Raw genomic sequence first — 15,236 nt, 5'->3', positions numbered from 1 at the left:
TTAACTGTTCTTATGCTGTGTCATTTAGCCATCTTCATTTCTGAATCTTGAAGAGTTCTCCTCAATATGGAAATGAGGTTGAATGATATTCATATACTATTGTCAAGGCTCACCAGTTTTTCATGTAGAAACTTTCTAACTATTTCCGTATCATCATCATTTACTCATCTATATATATACAACTCATGCCCTAGGCCTGAGTCAAGTTCTAAATCATTTAAGAGAATTGCAATAAAATTCAACGTCGTGACACTGTATTTCATGATACAATAAGCATCATATAAGACTGTAGGTCGTCATGCACATTAAGGAGTAAAAAAAAAGGGGGCGTAGCAAACTAACAAAAAGATATCTGAACTAATTTCAGAGAATCTGCTCAAAGCATGAGAGAGAGAAGATGAACACAGACTGTTCAAAAGTTGATTAGAGATTGAAAAGCATATGCCTCATTCTCCTGACTGAATTGCCTTCCCCTCTTCATTTGACATCACATGTTTGTCTGGAATCCCCTTTGCATTTCCAGTCTCATTCTCATTCTCATCTTTTCCTTCACTCGCACCGTCACCATCTGCAACTTGACCACCTTTTTCCATCTCCCTCTCTTCCCTCTCAACCGCCTCCTCCCAATCATCCACAACATCCTCCACAAAACCCGCAGGGAATTTCCTCCAACCACCACCAACACCAGAGCTGGGGGTAGCAGCCTTTCCCCTCCCTCCAACCCCAACTCCACTCCTCAGAACTAACGTCCCGCTCATCCCCCCACCAGCACTCGTACCGCCAACGTCTCCAAATCCAAACTCAGATTCTGCCAATCCCGTATCCACCACGGGTCGTTTCCGCGACGCAACCTGCGCCCACCCATCACCTCCCGCAGACGCCACATGGGTAGAACCATCCCCATCACCACCAGCGTACACCGCCCGACTCTCCATCTTGTTCCTCTCCGCCGCCGCAGCAGCTATCCTCCTACTCTCTCTTTCCCGCGCCCGCTCCCTCTCACGCATCTTCGCGCACTCACCAACACTAACCCCTCCAATCCCAATCCCCACCACGGCCCCATCAACCTCAGCCCCAAAACCACGCGGCGGCATCCAATGCGTGCTCTTGAACACGGCGACGTGTCGATGTGGCTCCGGGTCACACGATTCGGACTTGAAGCCCCAGTCCGTGGCTAGGGAGTGGATGAAGGCGCGCACTTGGGAGCGGGCTGGCGGGAAGCGGGCGGTGCGTTGTGTTTGGCTTGTTGCGAGGCTGTGGAGGATCGTTTCGTAGCTTTGCAGAGTAGTTAGAGTTGAAGTTGCGGAGAGGGTGAGATACAGGTCTAGGGTTTCGGAGGAGTAGGGGAAGTTGGCCGGCGTTGAAGTTGGGGATTGGCCATCAGCAGTTGCGGTTATGACGTTAGTTGTGGTTGTGTGAGGGTCTATAGAGATGTTTAGGGCAGAGGCAAGGGAGCGGTTGCGCTGGAGGCGGGCGCATTCGTCGTCGCATTTTAGTGGCACGGGCGATTGATGATGTTGTTGGATGCGGGTTTTGTTGTCTCGTGAAGCGTTGCAGCGCTTCTCCTGTTTTAAACGACCGCAGGGGCATGTTGTTGTGACTAGGGATTGGCATGGGGTTTTCTCCTGGCAGGGGAATGGAGCGTGACATGCATCCGTACATGGGTGGGAGCAAAGCTTTTTTATCTTACCGCATGGCTGGCGACAGGGCTCGAGGACATCCTCGCACTCCCCCGGTCTATGGCAGGGTTTCTTGCATGTGTGGGAGCCGCACTTGATCTCCTTGCCGCAGACAAGGCCACAACGGGGATCTGTTAGCCAACAAGGTTGGTTCTTCAATGACTTCTTCCCACACAAGCAGCTTTTTTCTGTTAAAAACGGGCATTTGGGGCAGCTTTCGTCATCTGTATGACAGTTGTGCGACGTCTGAGGATGTCCGCATGACTTTGGTCTCGCGCAATCGTAATGGCAGGGAGGAGGACGAGTGCCACATGGTAATGGTGGGTAAAGCACTGATCTGCCGCAGTTGCAGGATATTTCATCGAATATTGCCTCTGGACATGTACCACAGCTTCCCTTGTGGCACAGTTCCTGGCACGTATGTATGGAGCATTTAAGCATCCTGCCACAAACTCGGGTACATATATGTTCCGCTTCGATGTCGTTGACATGAGTATGAACACCAACAGAAATCGACCTTAGCTTGCGTTTCGTGGCTTGCCGTTCGATTGCCTTGCGCTCACCGGGGCAGCACCGCTCACCGCAGGCGTGTCGACCACAGTTCATCGTGGCCTTACACATCCGGAAGCAGTGAGGTGGTTCAATTATACCTTGATGGCATATTGATTGGAAAGAACTTTTCCCACATCGACAGTTTATGGACACTCTTAAAAAACATGGCGGGCACGGGCCGGTGTGGCAGAGAACGGGGCAATGGTGTTGACATGGGAGGGGTTTTCCACATGGTTCTTTGCAATTTGGTATGGGATCTTGACAAGATTTCCTAGGTTTGTAGCCAGGAATATGTGACAATGGTGTCTTCCCACATCCACAGCGCGTTACAACATCAGGAGAACTGGGACAATGCGGAATGCTTGGGTGTTGTGGATGGCACCGCTTCTGGCAAGTATGGAGTCCACAGTCAAACGGGCGATTACAGATCTCTCCACAATCAAAGCAGCCTAACCATTCCTCCACTTTTTCTCCAGATACGTTCTCACCATGGGCGAGACTACTCTTTTTCTCCTCCTCGCGATTACTGCATACCATCCGTGTCTGCGACTTTCCGCAATAACATCTGGCATCGACAAGCTCCTCGCAAGCTCCGCAAAGCCCTTCATGACACGGTCGACTGCACTTGTGTTGAAGACATGGCAATAACTCCCCGCACGGCTCCTGGCAACTCCACCCGTTCTTGTAATCCGTATCAACACATTTCTTCCTCGACTCATGGCGCCCGCAGAAACAAAACTGTGTTGGCCCCATAGCCATACAAGGAGGGCAAGGACCCGCATGACACACAGAATCACAGGGATGTGGACATCCTTTCCTCGCCTTGGAACAAGTCTGTCCGCACGAATGGGGTGGCAACCCAGGTAGAGATCGTGGATCCGTCTCCTTCTCGCACCAGCATGTATATGTCTGTGGCAAAATGTCGTGAGGCAAATTACACCCAGGACACCGCCACTGTCGCGGATGCTCCTCCCCGTCTTCATGTCCTTGCTGCTGTCTTGGTCTCGACATTACCGAGCCCTCATTATTTGACCATTTCTTGATACAGGTGAGATGGAAGACCGTCCAGCATAACGTACATGACCACACCTTCGATTTGCGACCAAGTTCGCTCGTGCAGATGGGACATTCGTACAAACCGTTGGCGATATCTTCATGTGTGCAAGTGGCAATGTCGTGAGCGGTAGATTTTGTTTTTGTAGCCGATCGTGTGTGGGCAGGAGTAGGAACGGATTTTTGAAAACCGGCTGAAGACGCAGATGTAAGGGTTCTGAATGGGCGACTGGAGGAAGGGGGATAAACTTGGACTCCGGGTACGAATTCCGGCGCATTGTGTTGTAATGAGGCCTGGTCTCCCCGATCAAGAAAGGCGTCTCCTCTAACATTATTAGTTCCCTCTGGCTCCTCTCGCGTTAATCGGCCACCAAAGGACCTCGCCGTTCCGGTCACTGTTCTCGTAGTAATTGCAGCATCACCTCGTCCCCTGCTTCTTGTTGAAGTTGTCCCAGTTCCAGGTCCTCCACGATTTAGTCCCCCACCTCTTCCTCTTTCTCTCCCATAAAACAATGATCTACCACGAGCTGTATTCACATTCCCACTTCCTCCACGGTTTCCTCCTCTGCCCCGGCGTGAGGGGCGTCCTAAGAACGTATTATGCGGATTTGATCTCTGATCACCACCACGGGATTGATCCGGGGTAGTTTGCACGGCTGAAGATAGCGGTGAGATTTCTGTTCTTGTTGTCATAACTAATGACAAGCTGACTGTGATATTCGTGGGGCAGGGAAATTCGACCCTGTCGGCACTTTTCTCCAATTTTCCCGTGTGATGCTCAAAGGGGATTTGAGCAAATACAAAAGGTTTTCAAAAAAAAAAAAAAAAATGGCAGCACAGCCTGGTCTGTGCCGTCTGATTGGTTTAAATGTATCTTTAGTTTGCGGGGAATGAATGGCGCACCTCAGGGAGCTCTCAGTGAAAGACAGTGAGATCAAAAAGAAAAACGAGCCTGATAAAGCAAATATTAAAAAATGAAGAGTAAGAACCTAGGAAATATACTCCTAGGTATTAAGACACAGTTCAGGTTGAGGGCAGAGAGATCTTGTTTGAAGTTCAAGAATAAGATACCAAAAAATAAAGCGCGGAAGAAGTTGCCTATGAAGCCGCACTCGAGACACTAAACCCAATTAGGGCTCATGGGGTGTGATGAGTCATCATATCAGAGTTAGTTACGGGGCGGAGAAAAAGCATAAAAGAATTATCCAGAACCTTCAGTTGTTCTTTTTCAGTTTCATTTTGAACACAACTACCTCATGAGGATGGAATGAGATGTAGAGATGTGAGATGTGAAATACGAGGGATATTTCTCTCCCTACTGCCTGCTGGGCAGCGCCGACAGATGCCATGATGGCAGTCTCTTGTCGGGTTGCAAGCATGCTCTTCTACCATTTCGTCCCAGGGGATGGATTGATGATATTTGGCTATAGTATTTACACCTCTCTTCTCTCTGGGTTCGATGTCATTCTTCATCGTAGGTACAGTGGGAGGCGAACCGGCCGAGGTTCCATCCGACTTTGGAGTCACCTTCAATCCCAAAATCACCCCACTTCCCTGGATTCTGTTTCTACTCGTTGCAGTCAATAACTAGTCATCTCAACCTGAACTATTAACTACCCAATAACAGTCCCTCATCGGCTCTTAACTACCCATCTATGCATCAGCTGTGTCATCCAGTCGATTTTATTCGCCTATAAAATGCCCAAGAGCCGGTGGATTCCCACTTCTCGCTCATAATCCACTACCCGATTGGCTAACTGTATCCGGCTGGACAAATGCGTGTTGCTCGCAGCAAGAACAAAATGACTTTTATTGCAGAAGATATTCATTGCATTTTGAGAAGTTAACTCGTCAGTTAGGTAGTTACCAAGTTGTTCTCCAGGTTTTGTGTCGCCCGTTGTTTGTGGTTGGTAGCAAGCAGGGTTGACATCACGGTCTTATATAAATATAAAGTTTGGTATTCCATGATATCGATTCCATCGCCTTGTTACTTTTTAACACTAACTTGTCTACGAATACTAGTTACAGCATTTTTCCAGTTGAAATAATATGCATGGATGGAAATGTGCTTCGGCTAAATTCCAAGGTTGGGAATCACTGTGTAAAAGAGTTCCTAGGTGCCTAGGCACGGTTTAAGGCCTGCAGTGTCCCACTATTCATACGGTTCGTACTACGGAAACGTAGCAATTTGTGGGGAACCTCGTGTGTTTCGGCGCGTGTTCTCTGCGGCTGATTGATTTTAAGTTGACTCCCGGGTTGTTGGTTAGTTGCATTCCAAGCCTTTTTATGCTTTGGTTACAAGGATGTAGTGGGCATAAGTTTGATTTCTGAAGAACTCCACTTGCTCACTCGAGGATGAGAGAAAACGTAGCCAAAACCCCAGGAATAGGGAATTTCGGAATGATGTTCCTTTCTTTGTGCCCCAAATTCTTAAAAATACTTCCAAATTGGTTGGTTTTGGTTCAGGCTCTTTGTCTTTTCATCACCATCGTGAGCAGCAGCAGCATCTTCTTTCTTATACCACAGCTGGACTGGACCCTTCCACACCAAACAACGCCTCTCGAAAACCCAGTCCTGTCAGCTGGGTTTACGAAATAGCACTCTATTGCTTGTAGTTTAACTCAAACTCTGTCAACCCCTTCCCCTACTCCCCCTTTTCCCCTTTCCCGATAATCAGGCCCAGAACCTGCCCAGCAGCAGTTGTATTACAGAGAGTCTAACTATACCTCCCAAAGAGAGAGCCCTGGGTTGCTCCAACTGCGGCTGGCTACTGCACCGCGCAGTTCTATCCCCAGGTAGGAAGTTGGTCAATCTGGTACCACACCAGTCGGGACGCATCCAAAATCAAAATAAATAAACTCACGAAGAAAATCTTGTGAAACGGAAGTCTGCTCGGCTGAGCAAATCCCGACATCGGGAGATTCAAGTTAATACACTCTGTTCCCCCCCCCCCCGTTGTGAGGAGAGAGTTTCTCTCTCCTCCCCCTTTCTTGGGCCAAGATGCTCACCGGTTTACTTGCAACTGTCTCTTTCGCGGCCATGATGCTGCTGACGGCGTTCTATCGTTTCTCGTCCATTGCGACATTCAGGGCAGCGTGGAATGTCAGTTCTGGTCAGGGACAGGCGAAAACTGGTCCCGATGGTACTCCCGGCAATGAAGACGCTCCTGGTCGCGGTTTGGGTGCTGTTGCATCTGAGAACGGATATTGCAGCGGACTGGGCGTGGGGATGTTGAAGGAGGGAGGAAATGCTGTTGATGCTGTGAGTCTTTTCATATCATTTTTTCCCTTTTTTGGGTGAGTAATTGAGCCCTTTTTCATTGCTGTTGCAAAATTATCACTATGCATGGTTTGTTTTGTATCAATTCAAAGCGTCAGCTATGTATCTCCACATGCATAATCAAGAGCAATCAAGAAACGAATTGGCTTTCTATGCTCTTTGAAATGCTAACAACCATGACTAATTCAAACGACCAGATGGTTGCAACTGTCTTCTGCATAGGGGTAACTGGTGAGCCACCATCAACATCTTACATCATTTTGGGTCAGATATGTTCCCTTGCTGATCGCATCATCGCTTTGCTAGCAATGTATCATTCCAATATTGGGGGTGGTGGATTTGCTGTTGTTCGCACGCCAGAAAATAGATATGAGTTCGTTGATTTCAGAGAGACAGCACCTGCCGCTGCATTTGAGGATATGTATAAAGATAATGAACAAGCATCCATAACTGGTGGGTTGGCTAGGTATATGATCTTCATTCTCACTTAGTAAAACTTAAGTTTATACTAACCAATTGCAAATCCTTTCTTTCATATCGTCTGCAGCGGCGTTCCAGGTGAGGTTCGTGGGTTGGAATATCTGCATAAGAAATATGGCTCCCTGCCGTGGCCAAAGGTCATGCAGCCTGCCATTCGCACTGCGCGGGATGGGTGGCGGGTAAATGAGGATCTGGCCCGTATGATGGAATCTGAGACAAAGGATGAAGATTTCTTGTCCAAAAATCCATCATGGGCCATTGACTTTGCACCAAATGGAACACGACTGGGGCTGGGAGACATCATCACCCGTAGAAGATATGCTCGTACTCTCGAACAAATCGCTAATCATGGCCCCGATGCCTTTTATTCCGGTCCCATTGCTGAGGCCACGATTCAAGCCCTTCAGGCTTCGAATGGAACTATGACTCTGGGCGATTTGAAGAATTATACGGTGATGATTCGAAATGTCTCACAGATCATGTATCGGGGCTACAGAGTTACCGGTGCGAGCGCTCCGTCAGGAGGTTCCGTTGGGCTGAGTATTTTGAACATTCTGAATCAGTACGATCGCTTCTTTTCACCAGGAACTGTAAATCTCAGTACACATCGAATGACTGAGGCGTATCGTTTTGCCTACGGACAAGTGAGAATTCCCAGCCCTTTGTTAAAAATAAAATGACAGGTTTGGGTACTGACGGGGATCATCCCTCTTACCATCTCAGCGGACGAACCTGGGTGATCCGTCCTTCGTAGATAACGTCACAGAATACGAGGAGGACATGCTTAGGGTCTCCACGGCTGCTCAGATTCGAGCCAAAATCTTCGATGAAAGCACCCAGAATGTGTCCGTATATGATCCAGCGGGACACCAAATTTTAGAAACGTACGATTTCATCCCCAACCTCTCCTCTCCGAGTATTTGACGAACCACAGGGACCAACGCCAGAGGAAATCATAATTTTTTCTTTCAAAGGGGGAAGTGCTAACACACATACCCGTAGGCCCGGCACCTCCCATCTTGTCTCAACCGACAGGACAGGGCTCGCCGTTAGCCTCACCACAACTATCAACTTAATATTCGGCAGCAAACTCATGGTCCCCGAAACCGGTATAGTCATGAACAATGAGATGAACGACTTCTCCATCCCAGACACCAGCAACAAATTCGGCTACATCCCCACACCGGCCAACTTCATCCGTCCAGGAAAACGCATGCTCTCCTCCATGTGCCCCATTATCGTCACGCATCCAGACGGTAGCCTATTCTTTGTGACAGGTGCAGCGGGCGGCTCACGCATCATCACCGCCACAGTGCAGAGTGTGATCAATGTCATTGATAGAAAATTGAATGCGTCTAGGGCGCTCGAAGAACCCCGTCTGCATGACCAGCTGGTGCCGAATTTGACGTTGTTTGAGTGGGCGTTTGATAACAGCACCGTGGAATTTATGGCGGAGAGAGGTCATAATGTGACGCCGGTGGCGCCGGGGTTCAGTTCAGTGCAGTGCATCCAGGTGTTGGGAAATAGTACCTTTGAAGCTGTTGGAGAACCGAGACAGAAGAATTCGGGGGGGATTGTTGTATGAGCTCCGGGTCTGGTGTATTGATATCTCGAGATTTCTCCCTTTTTATACCATAATACCCATTTCGCGTATTACGCATAGAATAAAAACATGATTTTATAGGATACGCAGTTTAATAAGAGCAACATAACGTAATCCACAAGCGAGTCGGCCACCAAAAACTTGATGTTAAATACTAGATGTTAAAGGGTTGAAGATTGGAAATAGTTGACAGGAAGTTAACTAGTTATATATTCTTCAAAAATGCTGACTGTGAAGATATTGCTTGTTTATCTAGGTTTAGCATCATTCAACAAGTCTACTAGTAACATTAGTTACTATTCAGCCTGGGTTAATTTAGTGGCATTTACATGTAAATTTGTCCTTGAAGGCTTTGCCATTAAGTCAGTCGGTTCAAGTAGAGTGAGATATTTTATATAAGTAAGCAGCCTCATGAATTAAAGTTATTTCTTGACGTAAGAGCAATAATTGCAAGCTCATGTCTGCCCTATATCATAGAGGTTGCTTGAGATTTGATGGCCGACTCGCTTGTGGATTAGTTTACTAACTACGTTAAATATTTAGCTCTTCTCTTCGTCTGAGAATATAAGAGAATCAGTTAGATTTCCTCTTAGTTTGTTAATTTAACTTAGAAAAGTACAGAATATATTGATTTTAATCAGATCAGGATATTCATATATTGTAGAAACACTATTGCTCACCTGTTGAGCCCCGCTGTTTATCTGATGAGGGACTTAGTGCTCTCAACTTATATTAAAAGCGACAGTGTTCGGCGTCAACTATACACGATAGTCAGTTTCTCCATCCAGGAATTGCTGCACTTCACATTTCATATAATGAATGAATGGATGTTTGAACTTGCTTCTGATTGGTTTCTCCACGGAATCGATATTGAATAAGTGGGAAGTCCGCAAAAGAAAAATGATATTCATCATAGGTCTCGTTCTACTTATCAAGCATTCCCATATATTCTTAGTAACCATTTATCATAGTTGATTCTACACCCTGTCCTCCCATATTGCATGGGCTTACCTTACTAGCCACACATAGTTGAGCTATTTTTTAATTGGGCGATGGGCATGGAGATGCCCTTGAAACCCAGCGGGGTTGAACACTTTCGCGTGCCTAGGCGTCAGTTTGAGATTAGGCAGCCCCTCTGGCCTTCTTTCTATATATATGCTGATCCAACGAACAGATGAAAGTCTGTACTTCGAGAGGGCCAAGTTAGACCAATACGTTCAATAACTGCCTAATAACTGCATGCTAGAATAATGTTATTATCATATGGGTCTTCCTTCTTTCTCTTAGCATTGGCTATAGTTGGCAATGCGGATTCATGTACGTGGGCCCAAGGAGAAGACCGAAACCCTGAGGGACTTCCCATTTGCGAAAAATGTGTTTCTCGGGAGGATATTTTGGCCCCTGGAATCGGATTCGATATTGCTGATTCTTACGGGACAGCTGCAATCCGGTATTTCAATGGCTCAACGGAGAATTTGGCGAAGGTAGGCAGGCCAGTGATTTCTGCGAATCTATCTGTCTCTCGATAGATATACGGTCATGTTTCATGGGGCAAGACGAGACGAAATGAGCAAAGACTAGCTGCAAAACGCTGATAATGATGTGTAGGTAGATGGAGATGAACATTACCAAGCATTCATAGGAAAGCTTGCAGCGGGCCCTCCTTCACCAGACTGGTCAGTCTCAATGCCTTATCTTATAAAAACTTTCTGAAAGATCTGATGCTTCAGCAGCTCCATGCCTAAAAGCCTCTGGGAGAAATTTCTCTGCTGGAGGCTAGGAGTGCAAAGGAAGCTGAATAAAAGCCGGGGCCTCCCAGCTACACATGACGTTGAAACCCTGGGAACCCTTTTTAAAACCCTCCGTCTGGCAGTCGACGACAAACTTGGCGATGGTTCTTGTACTCGTGTGCTTTTTGCATTCTTCCCAGTGCTTCCGGGCCTGACGTTTGAAGACTTCCATGACGCAGTTGAGTACGCGGGCCTTTCGCACATCGACTCCCCATACGGTCAGGATTACGTATCAGAGGTTTCTGCCGCCGGCGCCGCAATGGGCTACGGCATCTGTCGCAACTTCACGGATGTATACGATTGCCTGAACGAAGAGAATTCGCTGCCGTGGAGCCAAAAGCTCTTTTTAAGTTTCACAGATGCGTCATTCACGGCAGTAAATACATATTCCAGCAATGCATTTTACATCCACTGGACGTCGAAACAGGTGCATTTTGATCTGGGCTGGGGTAGTTTTCCCGTCGACGCTGGCGAGGATATGCAAAGGGACTACTGGCAACGTCTTCGTGACACCATTGTGCAGGTGGGTTTGGAATGCGAGGAGTTACCGTCGACCCTGTTACTTGTTGGCGAGCATGCGTCAAATCCTGAATTCCAAGAGACGCTCAAAGAGGCTCTACAGGACATGTTTTCAAGCCACAATGGCGATGTAGATAATTTGAGGTTGACGTTGGAAAAGGACGAAGGCGCTCTTCGCCCTGCTTCCATTGACTACGAATTCCTTGTGGCCAGGGGAGCAGCGGTGTTTGCGAAACGATCTTTGGAAGCTCTAAACTTTTGCTGGGAGCCTCCGGAGTGTGATGAAGATCGCGGCTCTCTATTCTTGGACCTGCTCAATAAGGGCTCTGCAGAGCAAGTTGTTCTGGATGGGGCTTTGTGAAATACCCTTTGATGATTTAGTTTTGGGTAATGCTTATATATATACAATGAATACAACATGAATATGTGCCAGCAACTCCTAAAGTTTACATTTTACTCAGACCTGCAATGAGTGTGTTGTGTTAATCCATTCACTAATTGGGCAAATATTAAGAATGGAATTATCCACTATCCTTTTCGTATAATGATAGATTGTGGCATATATTTATAAATATATATATATATTCAATAACCATTGTATAGTTAACACATTTGTGTATAGGGCTTTTGATTTTAGCCTGTCATTTCAAGAGAGGTGCTCTCACTATTGTACAAAGGAATGTTGAACAGAAACAAAGCCACAGAGATTGCAACAAAATGTCAAAGCACAATGCCAGGTAGCTTCAGGTAAGCCTCATGCATATTTTCATCATAATCTCGACTTGGATATAAAAGCCTGGTTGGTCGTGTACGGTAGGTAGCATCAAAAATTTATCTTGTAATTAACCGTTTGTTGGCCTAAATATATAAGCATTAGCAAAACAAGCACCAATGGAAGGCTTTCGAAGTTGCGATTATACAACCACAACGTGGGCATGGAGGAATCAGAGGCATCACTTACGGTTCTATATTAATTTTTACTGGTGTAAAAGAACTACTAATCCTACTTTCCCTCTCGTTCTGCGGCAGTATCTTCTTCGAACTGCTTTCCATCACTTTGCCGGAAACAGAGCCACCAGCACTAGCTGCAGTGTTTTTGAGCCCCTTTTGTTTCCCTTCTCTGTCCTTCCCCCCTTTGTTATCGTCCTCATCGTCATGCGCACAGCCACAGTCGTAGAAATCCCCGATCTTGCTACAGTCGAAGATATCTTTGTGTAGCATTTTGTTCACTTCATTATGGACATGACATGCCCAGGCAGCAGCAGAGGAGCGCGAAGACACTTGCGGTGGGAATTTCGCCAAATGGGTTTGGAAATGAGACGCGCATTCGCCGCTGTTATCGACAACAAATGAAGTAGTTAGCAGATGCCCATCCATTCATCGTTGGTGTTTGCGCGCAAGAGCCGCTAAGAGCATACCAGGGATACAATCTTGAAAACAGATATATATATGATCGCAGCGTTTCCTGCTGTTCGCTTGAAGGCTTGTCTGGAAATTGAGCCATCATGGTATGAAACACTTTCCAGGCTGCACGGCCCAGCTCCACCCTAAGAATACGGTTTTGTGTTAGCTAATAGTACTGTGTACACCGCCATTTTTCAACACCAGTTATCTCCCTGCTACGCATCTCTCTCAGCGCAACGGCAGGACTGTTGGATCGAAGGGCATTCATTGATTAAACATTGAATAGCAGCCACAAATCCCAACCAAAAAGCAGCATCCATAGGGCGAAACACAAATTTTTCTCACTTCGCAGTCTCATTTCCCATCTTCTCCATCACAACCGGCCCCTGCAACATCTTGTCCGTAATCTCTACATTCGGGATTGTTCTATCGAAATGGCCTGGGGCACGGGTGGCGGGAGACAATGGGGCGCTTTGCCTCAGGAATGTAAGCGTGAGGATAAGGAAAAAGCCAAGGCCAACAACAAGAAACAATCGCGAGGTCGGTCGGGCCATGTTCTAGGGTGGTGGAGGAGGAGTTGGGGCCGAGCGACTACCCACCCAATCGACCTGGACGGGGCGCGAAGGAATGGCTCACATCCAAGGCAGAGGAAAGGAAACGTGCCAAAGAGGAGATTGTTCGTCAGATAAAGAATCAGTCTTGGGGTAATCCCCTGCTATTTATCGCCCAAGCTGTTCTGTAGAGCAGCCCGCTTGCGACAACAAGTTCGAGAACTTTTAAATGTGTCTGACCCCGTTGCCTGTTTGGGTTTAGCTCCGTGGTGGATCCTTAAGTAATCACCTCTCCGCCCCGGCCAAGCAACGAAGAAACCAAGACACTTCGGCTCTACAATGCCATTTAGCTGCTGGGGAATGGATGTGGGGTGTGGAGTATTTAATCTCAATGCCACCGTTTGCCCCCCCCCCCCCCCCCCCTTTTTTTTTTTTTTTTCAATGCTGCTTTCATCAAGCATGGCCACAGACCATAGATTTAGTTAAATTTATCCAGAGCTGAGAATCTCAAGATTGTGAAGATGTGTCTGTTCTGGCAATACCTTGAATGAAATCTAAAAAACCTATTGCTTGAGGTATTGATATGACGCTGCCATATACAGCGCAACTCTCAATAAATCTTTCTACGATTAGTTGTTGAATATTTGAATATGACTAATGAAATGTAACTAACTAGTTAGTTCTCAAAGTGGTTGTTTTGTATGAGGCCAAAGGGGACACGAGGAGATTTTCGGGACACTCATCATATATGGTAAAAAAGAAGGATGATAAAAATTAGCTTATTTCAATGATGAGTGGATTGGCAATAAAATATCACAGTTTCTCGCAGGTTACTGGTTGGTGCAGGTGGCTGTTCTCTATGGCTTGTTGATTTGGAGAACCGCGCAAATGCAGCTTGTAGTTTGACGTAAATATAGTTTTGCAGAAACTGGCGGCTACAATGTCTTATAATCCACAAAGCTAGCCGCAAGCTACCCTTCGCGCGATGTGATGTCAAACTTTCAGATAGGTTGCTTGCATTGATCGGTTCCGTGGACGGGAGGCGGCTTAATTTAAGCTTTATTCAACAACAACAACATCCAATCTTCCTCCCAATCAACACGAAACTATAAAGGATAAACAAAAGTCTCTCTATACATATCAATCTAAAGAACAAGAAAAAAAAAAAAAAATCCAACTCCGGGATATGCAAAGTGATGTAAGAGACCACAATTTATGAATCGAACAAGGTAATCAGGGAAAGGTATCCAGAAAAGAAAAACAAAAAGAGATTTTGTAATCCCAATTAGACAATCGTGTCTAAAAGATAACACGGAATCTCTTGCTCGTTCTCACCCTTTCTCCGTATTTGAAGAAAAACCAGGGAATCGGCACCATTGCAAGCGCAATGAATCCCAACAAAGAATTGCCCCATCCAAGGCCCAGAACGCGGTACATCTTCAAGCCACAGAGTGGGAGAACAGCGCCGCCAAGAGAACGGAGGACGGTGTTAGCAGCCATGGCACTGGCGGAGTGCTTGGTGAATGCGTCGACGAGGTAGGTTGATCCAGTCATCTACGAAGTGGTAGACAGCTTGGTTAGAACAGAACTTTGACGATTGTTTTTTATATCGTAGGAACAGTAAAAATGGGCTGTGGGCAAGCCTAGGAGGGCTATACTTACAAATATTAAAATCATCCCCACACCCACAAACCCGGTGCCAACGATGGGTACAATATAATGCATACCTTTCTCCGCTGTCCACCCATACCAGAATAGCCCAACCGGAATGCAAATGCCCCCGGGAATCATTAGCGGGATTCGGTATTCAGGTTTCAGCTCGCCATTGTTCTTCTTTGCTAGGATCTGGAGAATATGATCTGACGTTGTTCCAATGACAACAAGACCTAGCATTGATCCCACACCAATGCCGAGAAATGCGAGTCCAGTACTTCCTAATAGGCACAGGGGGTTATTCAAGTGAATACACGAGAAGTTTTCTTTCAAAAATCACAGCTCTTGACTGAAACCGCAACAATATGTACATACCTTTGGAAAAGTGATATTGTCTCTCGAAAACGCTTGTGAAGGTGGTGAAAAGAAGATAAATGTAGCCGTAAATCACAGCAGTGAAGAGCGATATCAGAAATACAATCGGGGACATAAAGAGCATTTTTGTCGGCCTGACAATAGAGAAAAGAAAGAGTTCTTTGGTGGTTTTACCCGTGTCAAGAACGGATTTCAGGTTTAAGTTGCCAGTTTCTTTGATAAGGCGCTTCGTTTTCCGTTCCAAAAGGATAGAGTGACACGACTCAGTCATAAAAAGAAAAGTATTAAGGGTGACAGC

General features: G+C 46.5%; 5 protein-coding genes across 5 annotated transcripts in view; 2 read left to right on the top strand and 3 right to left on the bottom strand.

Annotated features, from left to right (window-relative positions):
* Positions 1–446: 446 nt before the first annotated feature.
* Positions 447–3,977, bottom strand: PADG_07987 (uncharacterized protein; the record flags this gene model as incomplete). Its single annotated transcript, XM_010764965.1, has 1 exon — positions 447–3,977. The coding sequence occupies one exon, from the start codon at positions 3,975–3,977 to the stop codon at positions 447–449; it is 3,531 nt and encodes a 1,176-aa protein (XP_010763267.1).
* A 2,307-nt stretch (positions 3,978–6,284) lies between these two features.
* PADG_07986 (gamma-glutamyltransferase) lies at positions 6,285–8,628 on the top strand (the record flags this gene model as incomplete). The annotated part of the gene is made up of 5 exons (XM_010765056.1): positions 6,285–6,545; positions 6,761–7,029; positions 7,111–7,687; positions 7,767–7,927; positions 8,046–8,628. 5 exons carry the CDS (start codon positions 6,285–6,287, stop codon positions 8,626–8,628), a joined length of 1,851 nt encoding a protein of 616 aa, XP_010763358.1.
* A 1,268-nt stretch (positions 8,629–9,896) lies between these two features.
* Positions 9,897–11,316, top strand: PADG_07985 (uncharacterized protein; the record flags this gene model as incomplete). Its single annotated transcript, XM_010764964.1, has 3 exons — positions 9,897–10,130; positions 10,255–10,322; positions 10,380–11,316. The coding sequence occupies 3 exons, from the start codon at positions 9,897–9,899 to the stop codon at positions 11,314–11,316; spliced, it is 1,239 nt and encodes a 412-aa protein (XP_010763266.1).
* Positions 11,317–11,912: 596 nt separating this feature from the next.
* On the bottom strand, positions 11,913–12,913 carry PADG_07984 (flavin-linked sulfhydryl oxidase; the record flags this gene model as incomplete). Its single annotated transcript, XM_010764963.1, has 3 exons — positions 11,913–12,288; positions 12,374–12,502; positions 12,705–12,913. The coding sequence occupies 3 exons, from the start codon at positions 12,911–12,913 to the stop codon at positions 11,913–11,915; spliced, it is 714 nt and encodes a 237-aa protein (XP_010763265.1).
* Positions 12,914–14,209: 1,296 nt separating this feature from the next.
* The window catches only part of PADG_12387 (uncharacterized protein), a gene marked incomplete at both ends in the record, with an annotated part of 2,127 nt that continues 1,100 nt past the window's right edge, over positions 14,210–15,236 (bottom strand). Inside the window, 3 exons of the mRNA XM_010765102.1 lie at positions 14,210–14,464; positions 14,573–14,840; positions 14,935–15,164. Of these exons, the coding sequence (XP_010763404.1) occupies positions 14,210–14,464; positions 14,573–14,840; positions 14,935–15,164 (753 nt within the window). The remainder of the gene's footprint in view (positions 14,465–14,572; positions 14,841–14,934; positions 15,165–15,236) is intronic.

This window comes from Paracoccidioides brasiliensis, assembly GCF_000150735.1.
Source record: "Paracoccidioides brasiliensis Pb18 unplaced genomic scaffold supercont2.13, whole genome shotgun sequence".
Taxonomy (NCBI): Eukaryota; Fungi; Ascomycota; class Eurotiomycetes; order Onygenales; family Ajellomycetaceae; genus Paracoccidioides; species Paracoccidioides brasiliensis.
This window is presented reverse-complemented; position numbering and strand designations above follow the sequence as displayed.